The sequence below is a fragment of the Triticum dicoccoides genome, chromosome 3A (assembly GCF_002162155.2).
Source record: "Triticum dicoccoides isolate Atlit2015 ecotype Zavitan chromosome 3A, WEW_v2.0, whole genome shotgun sequence".
In the NCBI taxonomy this organism is placed as follows: domain Eukaryota; kingdom Viridiplantae; phylum Streptophyta; class Magnoliopsida; order Poales; family Poaceae; genus Triticum; species Triticum dicoccoides.
The window spans coordinates 112,969,690-112,984,002 of NC_041384.1; the positions used below are offsets into that span (position 1 = coordinate 112,969,690).

General features: G+C 41.6%; 1 protein-coding gene across 1 annotated transcript; it reads left to right on the forward strand.

The window, feature by feature from the left end:
* Positions 1–11,762: 11,762 nt before the first annotated feature.
* On the forward strand, positions 11,763–12,528 carry LOC119267465 (60S ribosomal protein L26-1-like). The gene has a single exon (XM_037548849.1). It carries the CDS (start codon positions 11,849–11,851, stop codon positions 12,320–12,322), a length of 474 nt encoding a protein of 157 aa, XP_037404746.1. The 5' UTR covers positions 11,763–11,848; the 3' UTR covers positions 12,323–12,528.
* The last annotated feature ends 1,785 nt before the right edge of the window (positions 12,529–14,313 follow it).

Consider the following 14,313-nt stretch of genomic DNA (forward strand, 5'->3'; position numbering starts at 1 on the left):
CATGCAATGTGTGAGGATTGATCTAATGCAATAAAACTGGGTAGTAGAAAAGGTATGATCAAAGTGTTACTTGCCTTGCTGATGATCCGCGAAACCTAACGATTCGAAGTAACAAGCGGCGCACTCTGGGTACTCTATCACAAACAAACAAGCAATCATACAATAAGTACTCATCTAATGCACAGGTAAAACTCAAATAAGAGATCTAACCAGAAGGTTCAACTTAACAACTCCGGTTGGCAAAAAGAATCAAATCGAACGAAGCAACGAAAGTCAAATGGCGAAAGAAAACACTTCGTTCTAGTAATATGGATCTAGGGCAAATTTTACAGTAGCAAAATCTTGTTTAAGTTGGTTAAACGGATAGAGGGTTTCAAGACGAATCCCTAGGCGCTTGAATCGCCTGATTCCGATAAACGAGCGAAAAGTTATACTAAAACAAAAATTGGATCAGGAATCACGCTCAGAAAAAAATCGCGGATTTAATCCGAGAAAAAGAAAAACGACAAACGCCGAATTTTTTTCTCTTTTTTCTCTCTCTTTTTTTTGGCACGGAAAACGAGGCGCGACGAACCTCGGGCGGCGGAATCGTCGGCGGCGGCTCCGGTGGCGCGCGCGGATCGATGCGGGGCTGATGGGCTGGGGCGGCTCGGGGCGGCGCTATTTAAAGGCTGCCCCCGGGCGGTGTCCCGCTCGGGTACGGCCCGAAGTCGGTTCGTTTTTTTTAATTATTTCGCTCGGAAGAAAAATAAAAGAAATACTAAACGGACTCCAAAAATTCCGAAATAAATTTTCACGGGCTTCTAAAATCAAGCCGCACAAGGTTAACATTTATTTGGGCCCAATGCAATTTTGAAAAATGCACTTCTTATTTGATTTTATTATTAAATCCTCAATATTTCTTTATTTTGGAAAAGTCATTTTATTCCCTCTCTCATATTTTTGTAATAGAAATAATTGATAATAAAATAAATCAAATCAAATGATCCTATTCTCAAAATTTGAGAAAACTCAAATATGAAAATAACGAAATCCCCAACTCTCTCCGTGGGTCATTGAGTTGCGTAGAATTTCTAGGATCAACAAAAATGCAAAAAATAAAATATGATATGCATGACGATCTAATGTATAACATTCCAAATTGAAAATTTGGGATGTTACAACCTCGTGCTTTCCTGGTTGATGTCTTCACGTAGGGTCCAAGTCTTCTGAATCATGTTCGTTCCAAAAATCACGTTCCCGAAGGTTTCATTTCGTTTGGACTCCGTTTGATATTATTTTTCTGCGAAACCCTAAAATAGGCAAAAAAATAGCAATTCTGGGCTGGGCCTCCGGTTAATAGGTTAGTCCCAAAAATAATATAAAAGTGTATAATAAAGCTCAATAATGTCCAAAACAGGATATAATATAGCATGGAACAATTAAAAATTATAGATATGTTGGAGACGTATCAATGCACAAGCAGTATTCCCGCTTAGTACAGGTAAAGGCTAGCAAAAGACTGGGAAGCGACCAGCTAGAGAGCGACAACAGTCATGAACATGCATTAAAATTAATTGACACCGAATGCAAGCATGAGTAGGATATAATGCACCATGAACATAAATATCATAGATGCTATGTTGATTTTATTTCAACTACATGCGTGAACATGTGCCAAATCAAGCCACTCGAATCACTCAAAAGAGGATACCACCCTATCATACCACATCACAACCATTTTAATAGCATGTTGGCACACAAGGTAAACCATTATAAGCTCCTAGCTAATTAAGCATGGCATAAGCAACTATAATCTCTAATTGTCATTGCAAACATGTTTATTCATAATAGGCTGAATCAAGAACGATGAACTAATCATATTTACAAAAACAAGAGAGGTCAAGTTCATACCAGCTTTTCTCATCTCAATAAGTTCATCATATAAATATCATTATTGCCTTTCACTTGCACGACCGAATAGTGTGGATAATAATAATAGTGCACGTGCATTGGACTAAGCTAGAATCTGCAAGCATTCAATTCAAGAGAGAAGACAAGGTAATATGGGCTCTTTGTCAGATCAACGATAATGCATATAAGAGCCACTTTAACATTTTCATTATGGTCTTCTCCTATCGACCCCCAAAGGAAAGAAAAGAAATAAAACTATTTACACGGGAAAGCTCCCAACAAGCAAAAGAAGAACGAGAAATCTTTTTGAGTTTTCTTTTTAATTACTACTACAAGCATGAAAATTAACTAATTAAAAGCTACAACTAATTTTTTTTCTTAAGGTTTATTAAACACACAAGAATAAAGCATAAAAAGGGAAATAACCTAGCATGGATGATACAATGAAAAAGTATGAGCACCGACAACTAGCAATGAGTGTGTGAACAGAAATGTAATGTCGGTGAGAAGTACGTACTCCCCCAAGCTTAGGCTTTTGGCCTAAGTTGGTCTATGGCCACGTCTGGCCTGGTGGATATCCAAAGTTGTAGCTGGGGTCGTACTGAGATGCAGCAGCTATTGCCACTGGTTGGCAATCACCTTCGGATCCCACTGATAATCAGACTGTCATGGAGGATCAAATTGTGATTCTGACTCTGGCTCTGTAGCTGTTGTAGGGTTCCGGTGGGCGTGAATGTCCTCCAACAGAACAAGGTAGTTGCCTGTAGATAAATCAAACAAGGAAGGAGCAAGCAAGGTAATAGTCTCAGGATGATTTTTTACCAAATACTCCCTATTCTTAACAATAAAATAATGTGCTACCATACTCTTATAATCTAAATAAGCAGGAGGTAGCAATTTTTCTTCCTTCTCATAATGCCTAATAGGTATGTTAAAATGTGCAGCGAGGCGCGAGGCGAAGATGCCACAAAGGATGGGGCCCTTAGTACGGTTAAGATATAACCGCTTTGCAATAATAGCACCCATACTGAATGTGTCATCACGAAATAAGGCATGACACAAAATAACAATATCAGGGGCACTCAAGTTTCCACAGTTTCCGCGCCCAATTAAGCATCTACTAGCAAATATAGCAAAGTAACGTAGAACAGGAAAGTGTATGCTAGTAATTAGTGCGTCGGAAACATTCCTCGTTTCCCCTACAGTAATGGTATCAATAAACCCATCCACATCGTCACGATGGGGTTCCTCTACGCTGCCCTCAAAAGGGATCAAACAGACCCGACAAAAATCATGAAGTGACATCTCCTTATGCTCCTCATATAAATAAAATTCCATCGTAGGTGGTAAGCTCCTAGCATGGAAATGAAATTTTTGCACAAAGATATTGGTGAGTAAGATATATTGTTCGCGTTGGTCGTGGAGGAAGGCGGTGAGGCCTGCATTCTCAGCCAATTCATAGAAATCATCATAAATCTTGGCTGCTCTCAAGAAATTATCACAAGGCCATTCACACGGCCGAACTTCCGTGGTGCGAGGGGGATTATACTTGGGCCTCTTATCCTCCTCACTTTGCTTATCCTTCAAGCTTCGGCTCGATGAGCCCCTCAAAAATCTCTTCATCTTTTTCTGAAAATTTCTGAAATTTTTAGTAACTTAAAAATAAAAGTGAACCAAACTCAACAATATTGATAGCAACCACTCCTGCAAGTGCCTAGAGGCAATATCATGCATCAAAACTACTTTTGACCATACAATTTTGACATGCAAGCTCAAGAACAGGGTCACCTAAGCAGCAAAAATATGCAATGAATAAAGCACTAGAACAAAAACTAATTGGACCATTGGAGAAGTCACATACCAAGGAACAATCCCCCAAAGCAGTTTTGTGAGAGGTGCTTTGAGCAAGGAGATCGGAAATGGCAGCAAAATGAGCTTGGACTCGGGTTTGAGCTGGTTAGTGGTGTTTGTGGGAGGAAGAAGGAGTGTGTGGTAGCTGGAATAAGTGGAGGGGAGGCACCATGGGCCCACGAGGCAGGGGGCGCGCCCAGGGGGTAGGGCGCGCCCTCCACCCTCGTGGCCAGGTGCTTGCTCCCCCTGCCGTGTTCTCAGTGCCATATATTCTAAAATATTCTAGAAAAAATCATATTTAATTTTCAGGGCATTTGGAGAACTTTTATTTTCGGGGTATTTTTTATTGCATTGATAATTCAGAAAACAGACAGAAATTACTATTTTTGCTTTATTTATTATAAATAACAGAAAGTAAAAAGAAGGTATAGAGAGTTGTGTTTTCTAAATTCATCCATCTCATGCTCATCAAAAGGAATCCACTAATAAGGTTGATCAGGTCTTGTTAACAAACTCATTCCGAATAACATGGAACCGAAGAATTTTCGAATAACACTAGGTTACCTCAACGGGGATATGCACGTCCCCAACAATAAGAATATCATATTTCTTCTTGACAGCAGGAAGAGGAAATTCAAAACCTCCAAAAATAATCGATGGAATTTTTCCAATAGAGTTTATACTATGAACTTGAGGTTGTTTCCTCCGAAAGTGTACCATATGCTCATTGCCATTAACATGAAAAGTGACATTGCCTTTGGTGCAATCAATAACAGCCCTTGCAGTATTCAAAAAGGGTCTTCCAAGAATAATAGACATATTATCGTCCTCGGGAATATCAAGAATAACAAAGTCCGTTAAAATAGTAACATTTGCAACCACAACAGGCACATCCTCACAAATACTGATAGGTATAGCAGTTGATTTATCAGCCATTTGCAAAGATATTTTAGTAGGTGTCAACTTATTCAAGTCAAGTCTACAATATAAAGAGAGAGGCATAACACTAACACCGGCTCCAAGATCACATAAAGCAGTTTTAACATAGTTTCTTTTGATGGAGCATGGTATAGTTGGTACTCCGGGATCTCCTAGTTTCTTAGGTATTCCACCTTTAAAAGTATAATTAGCAAGCATGGTGGAAATTTCAGCTTTCGGTATCTTTCTTTTATTAGCAACAATTTCTTTCATATACTTAGCATAAGGATTCATTTTGAGCATATCAGTCAAACGCATACGCAAGAAGATAGGTCTAATCATTTCAGCAAAGCGCTCAAAATCCTCATCATCCTTTTTCTTGGATGTTTTAGGAGGAAAAGGCATGGGTTTCTGAACCCATGGTTCTCTTTCCTTACCGTGCTTCCTAGCAACAAAGCCTCTCTTATCATAACGTTGATTCTTTGATTGTGGGTTATCAAGATCAACAACGGGTTCAATCTCTATGTCATTACCATTGCTAGGTTGAGCATCAACATGAACATCATCATTAACATTATTAGTAGGTTCATGTTCATTACCAGATTGTGTTTCAGCATCAGAAATAGAAATATCATTAGGATTCTCACGCGTGTCAATAACAGGTTCACTAGAAGCATGCAAAGTCCTATCATTTTTCTTTTTCTTCCTTTTAGAAGGACTAGGTGCATCAATAATATTTCTCTGAGAACCTTGCTCAATTCTCTTAGGATGGCCCTCAGGATACAAAGGTTCCTGAGTCATTTTACCACCTCTAGTCATAACTCTAACAACATTATCATCTTTCTTACTATTTAATTCATTGAGCAAATCATTTTGAGCTTTAAGTACTTTTTCTACTTGAGTGGTAACCATAGAAGCATGTTTACTAATAAGTTTAAGTTCACCTTTAACATTAGCCATATAATCACCTAAGTGTTCAAGCATATCAGCATTGCGTTTTAATTCTCTACCAAAATAAGCATTGAAGTTTTCTTGCTTAACCATAAAGTCATCAAACTCATCCACGCATGGGCTAGCAAACTTAGTAAATAAGATTTCAGCTTTATCATATCTATAGAGAGAGTTTACCTTTACTACCCGTGTCGGGTTATCAAGACCATGCATTTCTTTAACATGTGGTAAATTAAGACCATGTATTTCTTTAATAGGAGGTAAATTCTTAACATCTTCAGCTTTAATACTTTTTTCCTTCATAGATTTCTTTGCCTCTTGCATATCTTCAGGACTGAGAAATATAATAACCCTCTTCTTCGGAGTTGGCTTAGGAGTTGGATCAGGAATTGGATCAGGAAGTGTCCAATTATTTTCATTAGTCAACATATTATTCAATAGAATTTCAGCTTCATCTGGTGTTCTTTTCCTGAAAACACAACTAGCACAACTATCCAGGTGGTCTCTGGAAGCATCAGTTAGTCCATTATAGAAGATATCAAGTATTTCATTTTTCTTAAGAGGATGATCAGGCAAAGCATTAAATAATTGGAGAAGCCTTCCCCAAGCTTGTGGGAGACTCTCTTCTTCAATTTGCACAAAATTATATATTTCCCTTAAAGCAGCTTGTTTCTTATGAGCGGGGAAATATTTAGTAGAGAAGTAATAAATCATATCCTGGGGACTACGCACACAACCAGGATCAAGAGAATTAAACCATATCTTATCATCACCCTTTAATGAGAATGGAAATATCTTAAGGATATAATAGTAGCGAGTTTTCTCATCATTAGTGAACATGGTGGCTATATCATTTAATTTAGTAAGATGTGCCACAACAGTTTTTAGATTCATAACCATAGAAAGGATCAGATTCAACTAAAGTAATTATCTCAGGATCGACAGAGAATTCATAATCCTTATCAGTAACAAAGATAGGTGAAGTAGCATAAGCAGGATCATATTTCATTCTAGCATTCAGAGTTTTTTGTTTCAGCTTAGCCAATAATTTCTTAAGATCACTCCTATCATTGCAAGCAAGAAAGTCTCTAGCAGTTTCTTCATCCATAACATAACCCTCAGGAACAACAGGTAATTCATATCTAGGGGGAGAGTCTTCATCATCACTTTCATCAATATTATCAGTTTCAATAATTTCATTCTCTCTAGCCCTAGCAAGTTGTTCATCAAGAAATTCACCTAGTGGCATAGTAGTATCAAGCATAGAAGCAGTTTCATCATAAGTATCATGCATAGCAGAAGTGGCATCATCAATAACATGCGACATATCGGAATTAATAGCAGAAGTAGGTATATGTGTCGCAAGCTTACTTAAAACAGAAGGTGAATCAAGTGCAGAGCTAGATGGCAGTTCCTTACCTCCCCTCGAGTTGAGGGATAAATTTTTGTTTTAGCGTCTTTCAAGTTCTTCATAATGATAAGTCCCAAGTGACTCGAAGAATAGAGCTATGCTCCCCGGCAACGGCACCAGAAAATAGTCTTGATAACCCACAAGTATAGGGGATCGCAACAGTTTTCGAGGGTAGAGTATTCAACCCAAATTTATTGATTCAGCACAAGGGGAGCCAAAGAATATTCTCAAGTATTAGCAGCTGAGTTGTCAATTCAACCACACCTGGAAACTTAATATATGTAGGAAAGTGTTTAGTAGCAAAGTAATATGATAGTAGTGATAACGATAGCAAAAGTAATGATAGCAAAAGTAATGTTTTTGGTATTTTGTAGTGATGATAACAATAGCAACGGAAAAGTAAATAAGCAAAGAACAATATATGGAAAGCTCGTAGGCAATGGATCGGTGACAGAGAATTATGTCGGATGCGGTTCATCATGCAACAGTCATAACCTAGGGTGACACAGAACTAGCTCCGGTTCATCAATGTAATGTAGGCATGTATTATGAATATAGTCATACGTGCTTATGGAAAAGAACTTGCATGACATCTTTTGTCCTACCCTCCTGTGGCAGCGGGGTCCTAGCGGAAACTAAGGGATATTAAGGCCTCCTTTTAATAGAGTACCGGAACAAAGCATTAACACATAGTGAATACATGAACTCCTCAAACTACGGTCATCACCGGTAAGTATCCCGATTATTGTCACTTCGGGGTTAACGGATCATAACACATAATAGGTGACTATAGACTTGCAAGATAGGATCGAGAACTCTCATATATTGATGAAAACATAATAGGTTCAGATCTGAAATCATGGCACTCGGGCCGTAGTGACAAGCATTAAGCATAGCAAAGTCATAGCAACATCAATCTCAGAACATAGTGGATACTAGGGATCAAACCCTAACAAAACTAACTCGATTACATGATAAATCTCATCCAACCCATCACCGTCCAGCAAGCCTACAATGGAATTACTCATGCACGGCGGTGAGCATCATGAAATTGGTGATGGAGGATGGTTGATGATGACGATGGCGACGGATTCCCCTCTCCGGAGCCCCTGAACGGACTCCAGATCAGCCCTCCCGGGAGAGTTTAGGGCTTAGCGGCGGCTCCATATCGTAAAACGCGATGAATCCTTCTCCCTCAGTTTTTTCTCCCCGAAAGTGAATATATGAAGTCTAGGTTGAGGTCGGTGGAGCGTCAGGGGGCCCACGAGGCAGGGGGCGCGCCCAGGGGGCAGGCGTGCCCCCACCCTCGTGGATAGGTGGGGCACCCCCTAACGTGGATCTTCCTTCCAATATTCATTATATATATTCCAAAATAATGCTCCGTTGATTTTCAGGACATTCCGAGAACTTTTATTTTTGCACAAAAATTACACCATGGCAATTCTGCCGAAAACAGCGTCAGTCCGGGTTAGTTCCATTCAAATCATGCAAGTTAGAGTCCAAAACAAGGGCAAAAGTGTTTGAAAAAGTAGATACGACGGAGACGTATCACCCATCATTGGAATATACAAGCCAAGTTCTATAATGAAAAATTCCCACTAGTATATGAAAGTGACAAAATAAGAGACTCTCTATCATGAAGATCATGGTGCTACTTTGAAGCACAAGTGTGGAAAAAGGATAGTAACATTGTCCCTTCTCTCTTTATAAAAGTGTAAAATAAAGCCCCAAAATAATATAAAAGTGTAAAATAAAGCCCACTAACATCCAAAACAGGTAATTTAATAGCATGGAACAATCAAAATTATAGATACGTTGGAGACGTATCAGGGGCGTGCACCGATGCGCGATGATGGCTATCTAGCTGGACGTGACAAGCAGAGTCACACCCGGGCCGAAAACCGCAGACGGACTCCATCCGAGCTGCGTCGCGACTTGGCCCGATATGGAGGCGCCGTACACCCCCTCTGCTTCACTGATGAAGTAATGGAGCATGAATTCCCAGAAGGGTTCAAACCTATGAATATCGAATCATATGATGGAACAACAGATCCCGCGGTTTGGATTGAGGATTTTCTTCTCCATATTCATATGGCCTGCGGTGATGATCTTCATGCCATCAAATACCTCCCACTAAAATTAAAGGGACCAGCCCGGCACTGGCTAAACAACCTCCCAGAAAACTCTATTGGCAACTGGGAAGACCTGGAAGACGCCTTTCGCGACAACTTCCAAGGTACATATGTCCAGAGACAAGGGACACGGAGTTTTACCCAGGTTCGGGCCCTCTTGATAGAGGTAATACCCTACGGCCTACTTGATTAATATTGATGAGTATCGGGGTTACAAGAGTTGATCTACCACGAGATCGTTATGGCTGAAACCCTAGAAGTCTAGCCTATATGATTATGATTGCCTCTACGGACTAAACCCTCTGATTTATATAGACACCGGAGGGGACTAGGGTTTGTACAAAGTCGGTTACAGAGAAAGGAATCTTCATATCCGAATGCCAAAAATGCCATCCACGCCAAGGAGAGTCCCATCCGGACACGGGTGAGAGAATCTTTAGTCTTGTATCTTCATGGCCCAACAGTCCGACCCATGTCCAACAGGCCGGACGCCTGAGGACCCCTTAGTCCAGGACTCCCTCAATCAGGTCACATGAAGAACTCACCGAAGAACACATCATGAAGATTGACTGATTGATGATATGTCTTACAATGGATGGCAGATGTGATGCACAATTACAAGTATGGCTAAATGACTGAGAACTATGGTGGTGATGAAGGTGGTGGCTATGGATATGGATATGGGCCATCTCCATATCCATCTAACCTACGAAGATGACGATGTGGTGGCCTGTTCTATTGCTTATTCGGCGTCGAGCCTTTTATAAAGGTTGTTCAGGTGGATCAGGCACCTCTGTTGGCACTCCATATGACCATCGATGCGAGCGGGGATGGTCGCATAGAAGGTCGTCTTTTGCTCTGTTTCCTCTGGTGCGCCTCCCACTTGATCTCCTCTATCTCCACTTTACTCCTTTCCATGTATTGGGTTAATTTCGTCCATAAATAACACACTTTTTTTGACCTTGCATAAATAACACACTTGCTATGGAAACAAAATAAAGCTCGGATATGTGGAATCCTTTGCATTCATCAGTGATTAGTGATAATATGAGAGCGAATATCTCTACTTTGATAAAATATTTTGGTTTAAACTCAGGTTAGAGGAGTATAAAAATAACACCCATCACTTGTCCCTATCAAAGTGGAGCGTGGAGTGGCATTCAACCAGGCTGCAATGTTCGGGCTGCCATGTCGGCTCCTTTTCAGGAATCATGGGTTAGACCCCTTTATGGTTGGCACGGTAGTCATGACCTCGTCGGACCTTCATTATTTCAATTTGATAGTTTGGACGAACCTCAATTCTTGTCACCCGATTCCAGGGCAGCTACAAGGCTTCAGTTGGCTTAGGGTTTTCCACCTCCTTTTGATTAGACGGTTGGTTATGAGATTCTTCCTTAGTTTCCCGTCTTCTCTATCTTTTTCCTCACTTCACTTGGCCGAGCTGCAATGTTTCCATTGCTCATCCTTAGAACTCTTCTTCCATCAACCTTGCCTAGTGTACAATGCGACTTATGAGCTAGAATCGTTTCCCCTTTGTTAGTTCTGGTTCCCCAAATTTTCAAAGTCATGACGCCCTGTTCCACGAGTCGGTAAGATCTTAACCACTGAATCTGCACACTCGACAACCTCCGAACTTTTACATGATGTTCCTTTTGCCACTCCATCTTGGAGAATCTACTCGATGAATCATCGTCACATGTGCCTTTGGTTGTAACTATTCACCATCAAGCGACATTTCAGAAGGGGACTCACAAACTCCGATGCTTGCCTGTCCTACAAAAGTACCGAAATAAATGGAGCATATTCTTCATTGATCGTCCATCCAGCAAACATATCTTCCGGTGCCTGCTCTTGATTCTTGAAAGTTTGGTGGAAAGTGCTCATCGCAACACCAAGATCTTTATACACGAGTGTGAAGCTACATCTTATGCTTTTTGCCATTGCACATACGACATCATTCTTTGGTACTCCCTCCGATCCATATCACTCGTTGCTCAAACAGATGTATGTAGCACTAAAATACGTCTAGATCCGCATAATTGTATGAACAATCTTGATGGTAAATTCACATAATTCTTTTTTTTTGCGGGGGCAATTCACACCATTCATCTTGCTTATTGTTCATCTTGATGGTAAACGTGTCAATAATTACAACATGTGAGAGCAGGTTCTTATAAAAAAAAAATCTAGCGCTAAAGCTAAGAGGAAGAAAGGGTGATACCAGAAGAAAAGCCGTGGATCAAATACATCAAGGTTTGCCCTAAAAAAAGGCATCACGGTTTGCCTAAAAAAAAAAGGCATCGCGGTTTTCTAACGTGCATCGCGAGCGCTCAACGCTGCCAATTTTTCCTTTTGAGGGCTTCGACGTTGCCAACTAGGCTTTCAGTTTACACGGCCCAGCAGATCCGCATTCTCCTCGTCGGCCCTACTTGTTTTGTAAGCCCGGAGAAACAAGTAACATCGGCCCAACTAGCCCAACCACCCATTCCGGCGAGCGAATCCACGCCGTCCACTCCCGATCGAACGCCCTGACGCGCCCACGCGACGGACCGCAAATAAACCCTAGTAGCACACCACCTATATATTCCCCTCCCATCGCCACATCCGGCCGCCTCCACACACTCCCTCCCGCCGCAAAACCCTAGCCGCCGCCGCCCCAGGTAAGGGAGAGAGCCCACCCCACGCCGCCGCCATGAAGCGCAACCCCCGCGTCACGAGCTCCCGCCGGAAGTGCCGCAAGGCGCACTTCACGGCGCCGTCCTCCGTCCGCCGCGTGCTCATGTCCGCGGCCCTCTCCTCTGAGCTCCGCCACAAATACAATGTCCGGTCCATCCCCATCCGCAAGGATGACGAGGTGCAGGTCGTGCGCGGCACCTTCAAGGGCCGCGAGGGAAAGGTGGTGCAGGTCTACCGCCGCCGCTGGGTCATCCACGTGGAGCGGATCACCAGGGAGAAGGTCAATGGATCCACGGTGAACGTTGGCATCCACCCCAGCAAGGTGATCGTCACCAAGCTCAAGCTCGACAAGGACCGCAAGGCCCTCCTCGACCGCAAGGCTCGCGGCCGCGCTGCTGACAAGGCCAAGGGCAAGTTCACGGCCGAGGACGTCGCCGCCGCCGCTGGGGGTGCCACGGCCACCGGCGCCTCGCTCCAGGAGATCGATTAAGCTCGGTGGATCTGCCGGTTGCCATACTGCTCTTGCTATCCTAGTTTTTTAATATCACCAGTCCTGTTAGGATATGCTACCTGAAATATGCTCCTTTATCATTCGTAAGATGTTCGATGGTGACGTTTGGGAACCTTTATTAATGTGAATCTATCATGTGGCTGTGCGTTGGATTTTGATATAAAGTCTTCGTTATATGTTTAATATCTGGTTCGTTGTTTGTCGTTTAGATCTGGTTCATGTTATTATGTTCTCTCTACCTGTGTGCACCTGTAGAGATTAAAATCACCACCCGTTAGTTCTCAGGTTAGACTGATCCTTGTCTAGTGTTAGTTCATTGTGGTAGTTGCTCTTTCGTTGTGTTTATGTGTGCTCTGTATCGATTTGCTAGATCATACTAGATGGTCTGTAGTTTTTAGTCAGCCATAGTTAAATATCTGCAAGGGAAATGTTAAGCTACTGCAAGTTACTTGCACAATTGATGGTGAATTCTTCCTGCTTTTAATAGGCAATTGCGATGCACCATTTGTGTTTCTAATAGCAGTCAGGATCCTTCTCTGGTCAGGTTGCATTAGTTTTAGCAAGAAATTTCAGGTTCATTGAAAAGAAATTTATAACCACCCTAGTATTTGCCTACATTTGACTAGTCTTCTGATTCGAGTGATTCAGATAACTGTGCGTGTGTGGCCCTTGAATTTATTAGGACATTCAAAGGAACATGGTTGGGTGTTGCTTTGTTTTTTTGGGCGTGTTTGCTGGTAGTTTCTGTTGAAATGTTACGCAATGGATCATTTTCTGTTCCTCTACTTGGGGCTTCTTCTGCTGAAATGTTGGGGCTGTTTGGTTCTAGGACTAGTATTGCCATACTTTGCCACACATTTTTGCCAAACTTGCCTAAGGTTAGTTCATCAAAATGAGAGCCACAAGTTGGCAAGCCTAAGGGAATCTTGCCACACTTTTTGTGTGTATGCCATGTGGGACCCAAGTGTGGCTTGTCTAAGGTGTGGCTTGAACCAAACACTCATCTAAGTTGGTCAAACTTGCCTAACCTTAGGTGTGGCAATCTTTGGCAAAGTTAGTCACAAACCAAACAGCCCGTTATGCAATGAATCATTTTCTGTTCCTCTACTTGGGGCTTCTTCTGCTGCTGAAATCTTATACAATGAATTGAGTGCTCAGGCTTTTGCTGCATTCTTTTCCATGAACATCCCTCCAAGAGTGTCCTATATTCATGGCAACATGAATTTTGTCCATTCGTCAAATTCTCTGCTTATCATCAAACAGAAGCATCCCTTGATACTGTTTTTCTGTTGTTGGCTTGTTGCACATACACTGAATTCTCAAATAGTCTGATAGAATGTGGGCAATTTGATGTGGGCAGTTTGTTGCATGTTAGAATATGATTTTAAAAGATTTTTTGCGACGACGACTTCTGCTGGGTAATGTGCTGCATGGCCGGATGATTGGATTTGCATTTAGTAACGTTTTACAGTGATATGGTTGTCATACAAATTGTACTCATCTTATTTTCCGTTATACTATGTGAAAGTATCTGAGCGTTTCACATTATTTTCTGTTATACTATGTGAATGTATCTGAGCGTTTCATATTTGCAACGGGTGGAGCCTGCAGTGCTGCTTGTTCGCTGGTCGGGTTTATGACTTCCAAAAATGCAGGCTATATCACACAAATCGTATAATTAGTAATTAATGTTCAATCATGATATTTGCTGGATGATTGCATCTTTGGATGAAGTTGGTGATAGTATTTTTGGGCATACTGTAAGAATGACTGATGGTCAGTTTGAGATGGACAGTGGTACTGCAGTGTTGTGTTGGGGTTTTTGATTTTCCTATGCATCACGGCAGTGTCTGAGACGCCGGGGACAGCTTTGTTGTCAAAGATTGAAAGAAAGTCGGCTGTCGAGCAGGGATCCAGGATAAGAGGGGTCTTGGAGTCGTTGTGTGTTCATTTGAGTAGACTGTGCAAAC

Coding starts and splice junctions, on each gene's coding strand:
- LOC119267465 (XM_037548849.1), top strand. CDS start 11,849: ATGAAGCGCAACCCCCGCGTCACGAGCTCCCGCCGGAAGTGCCGCAAG.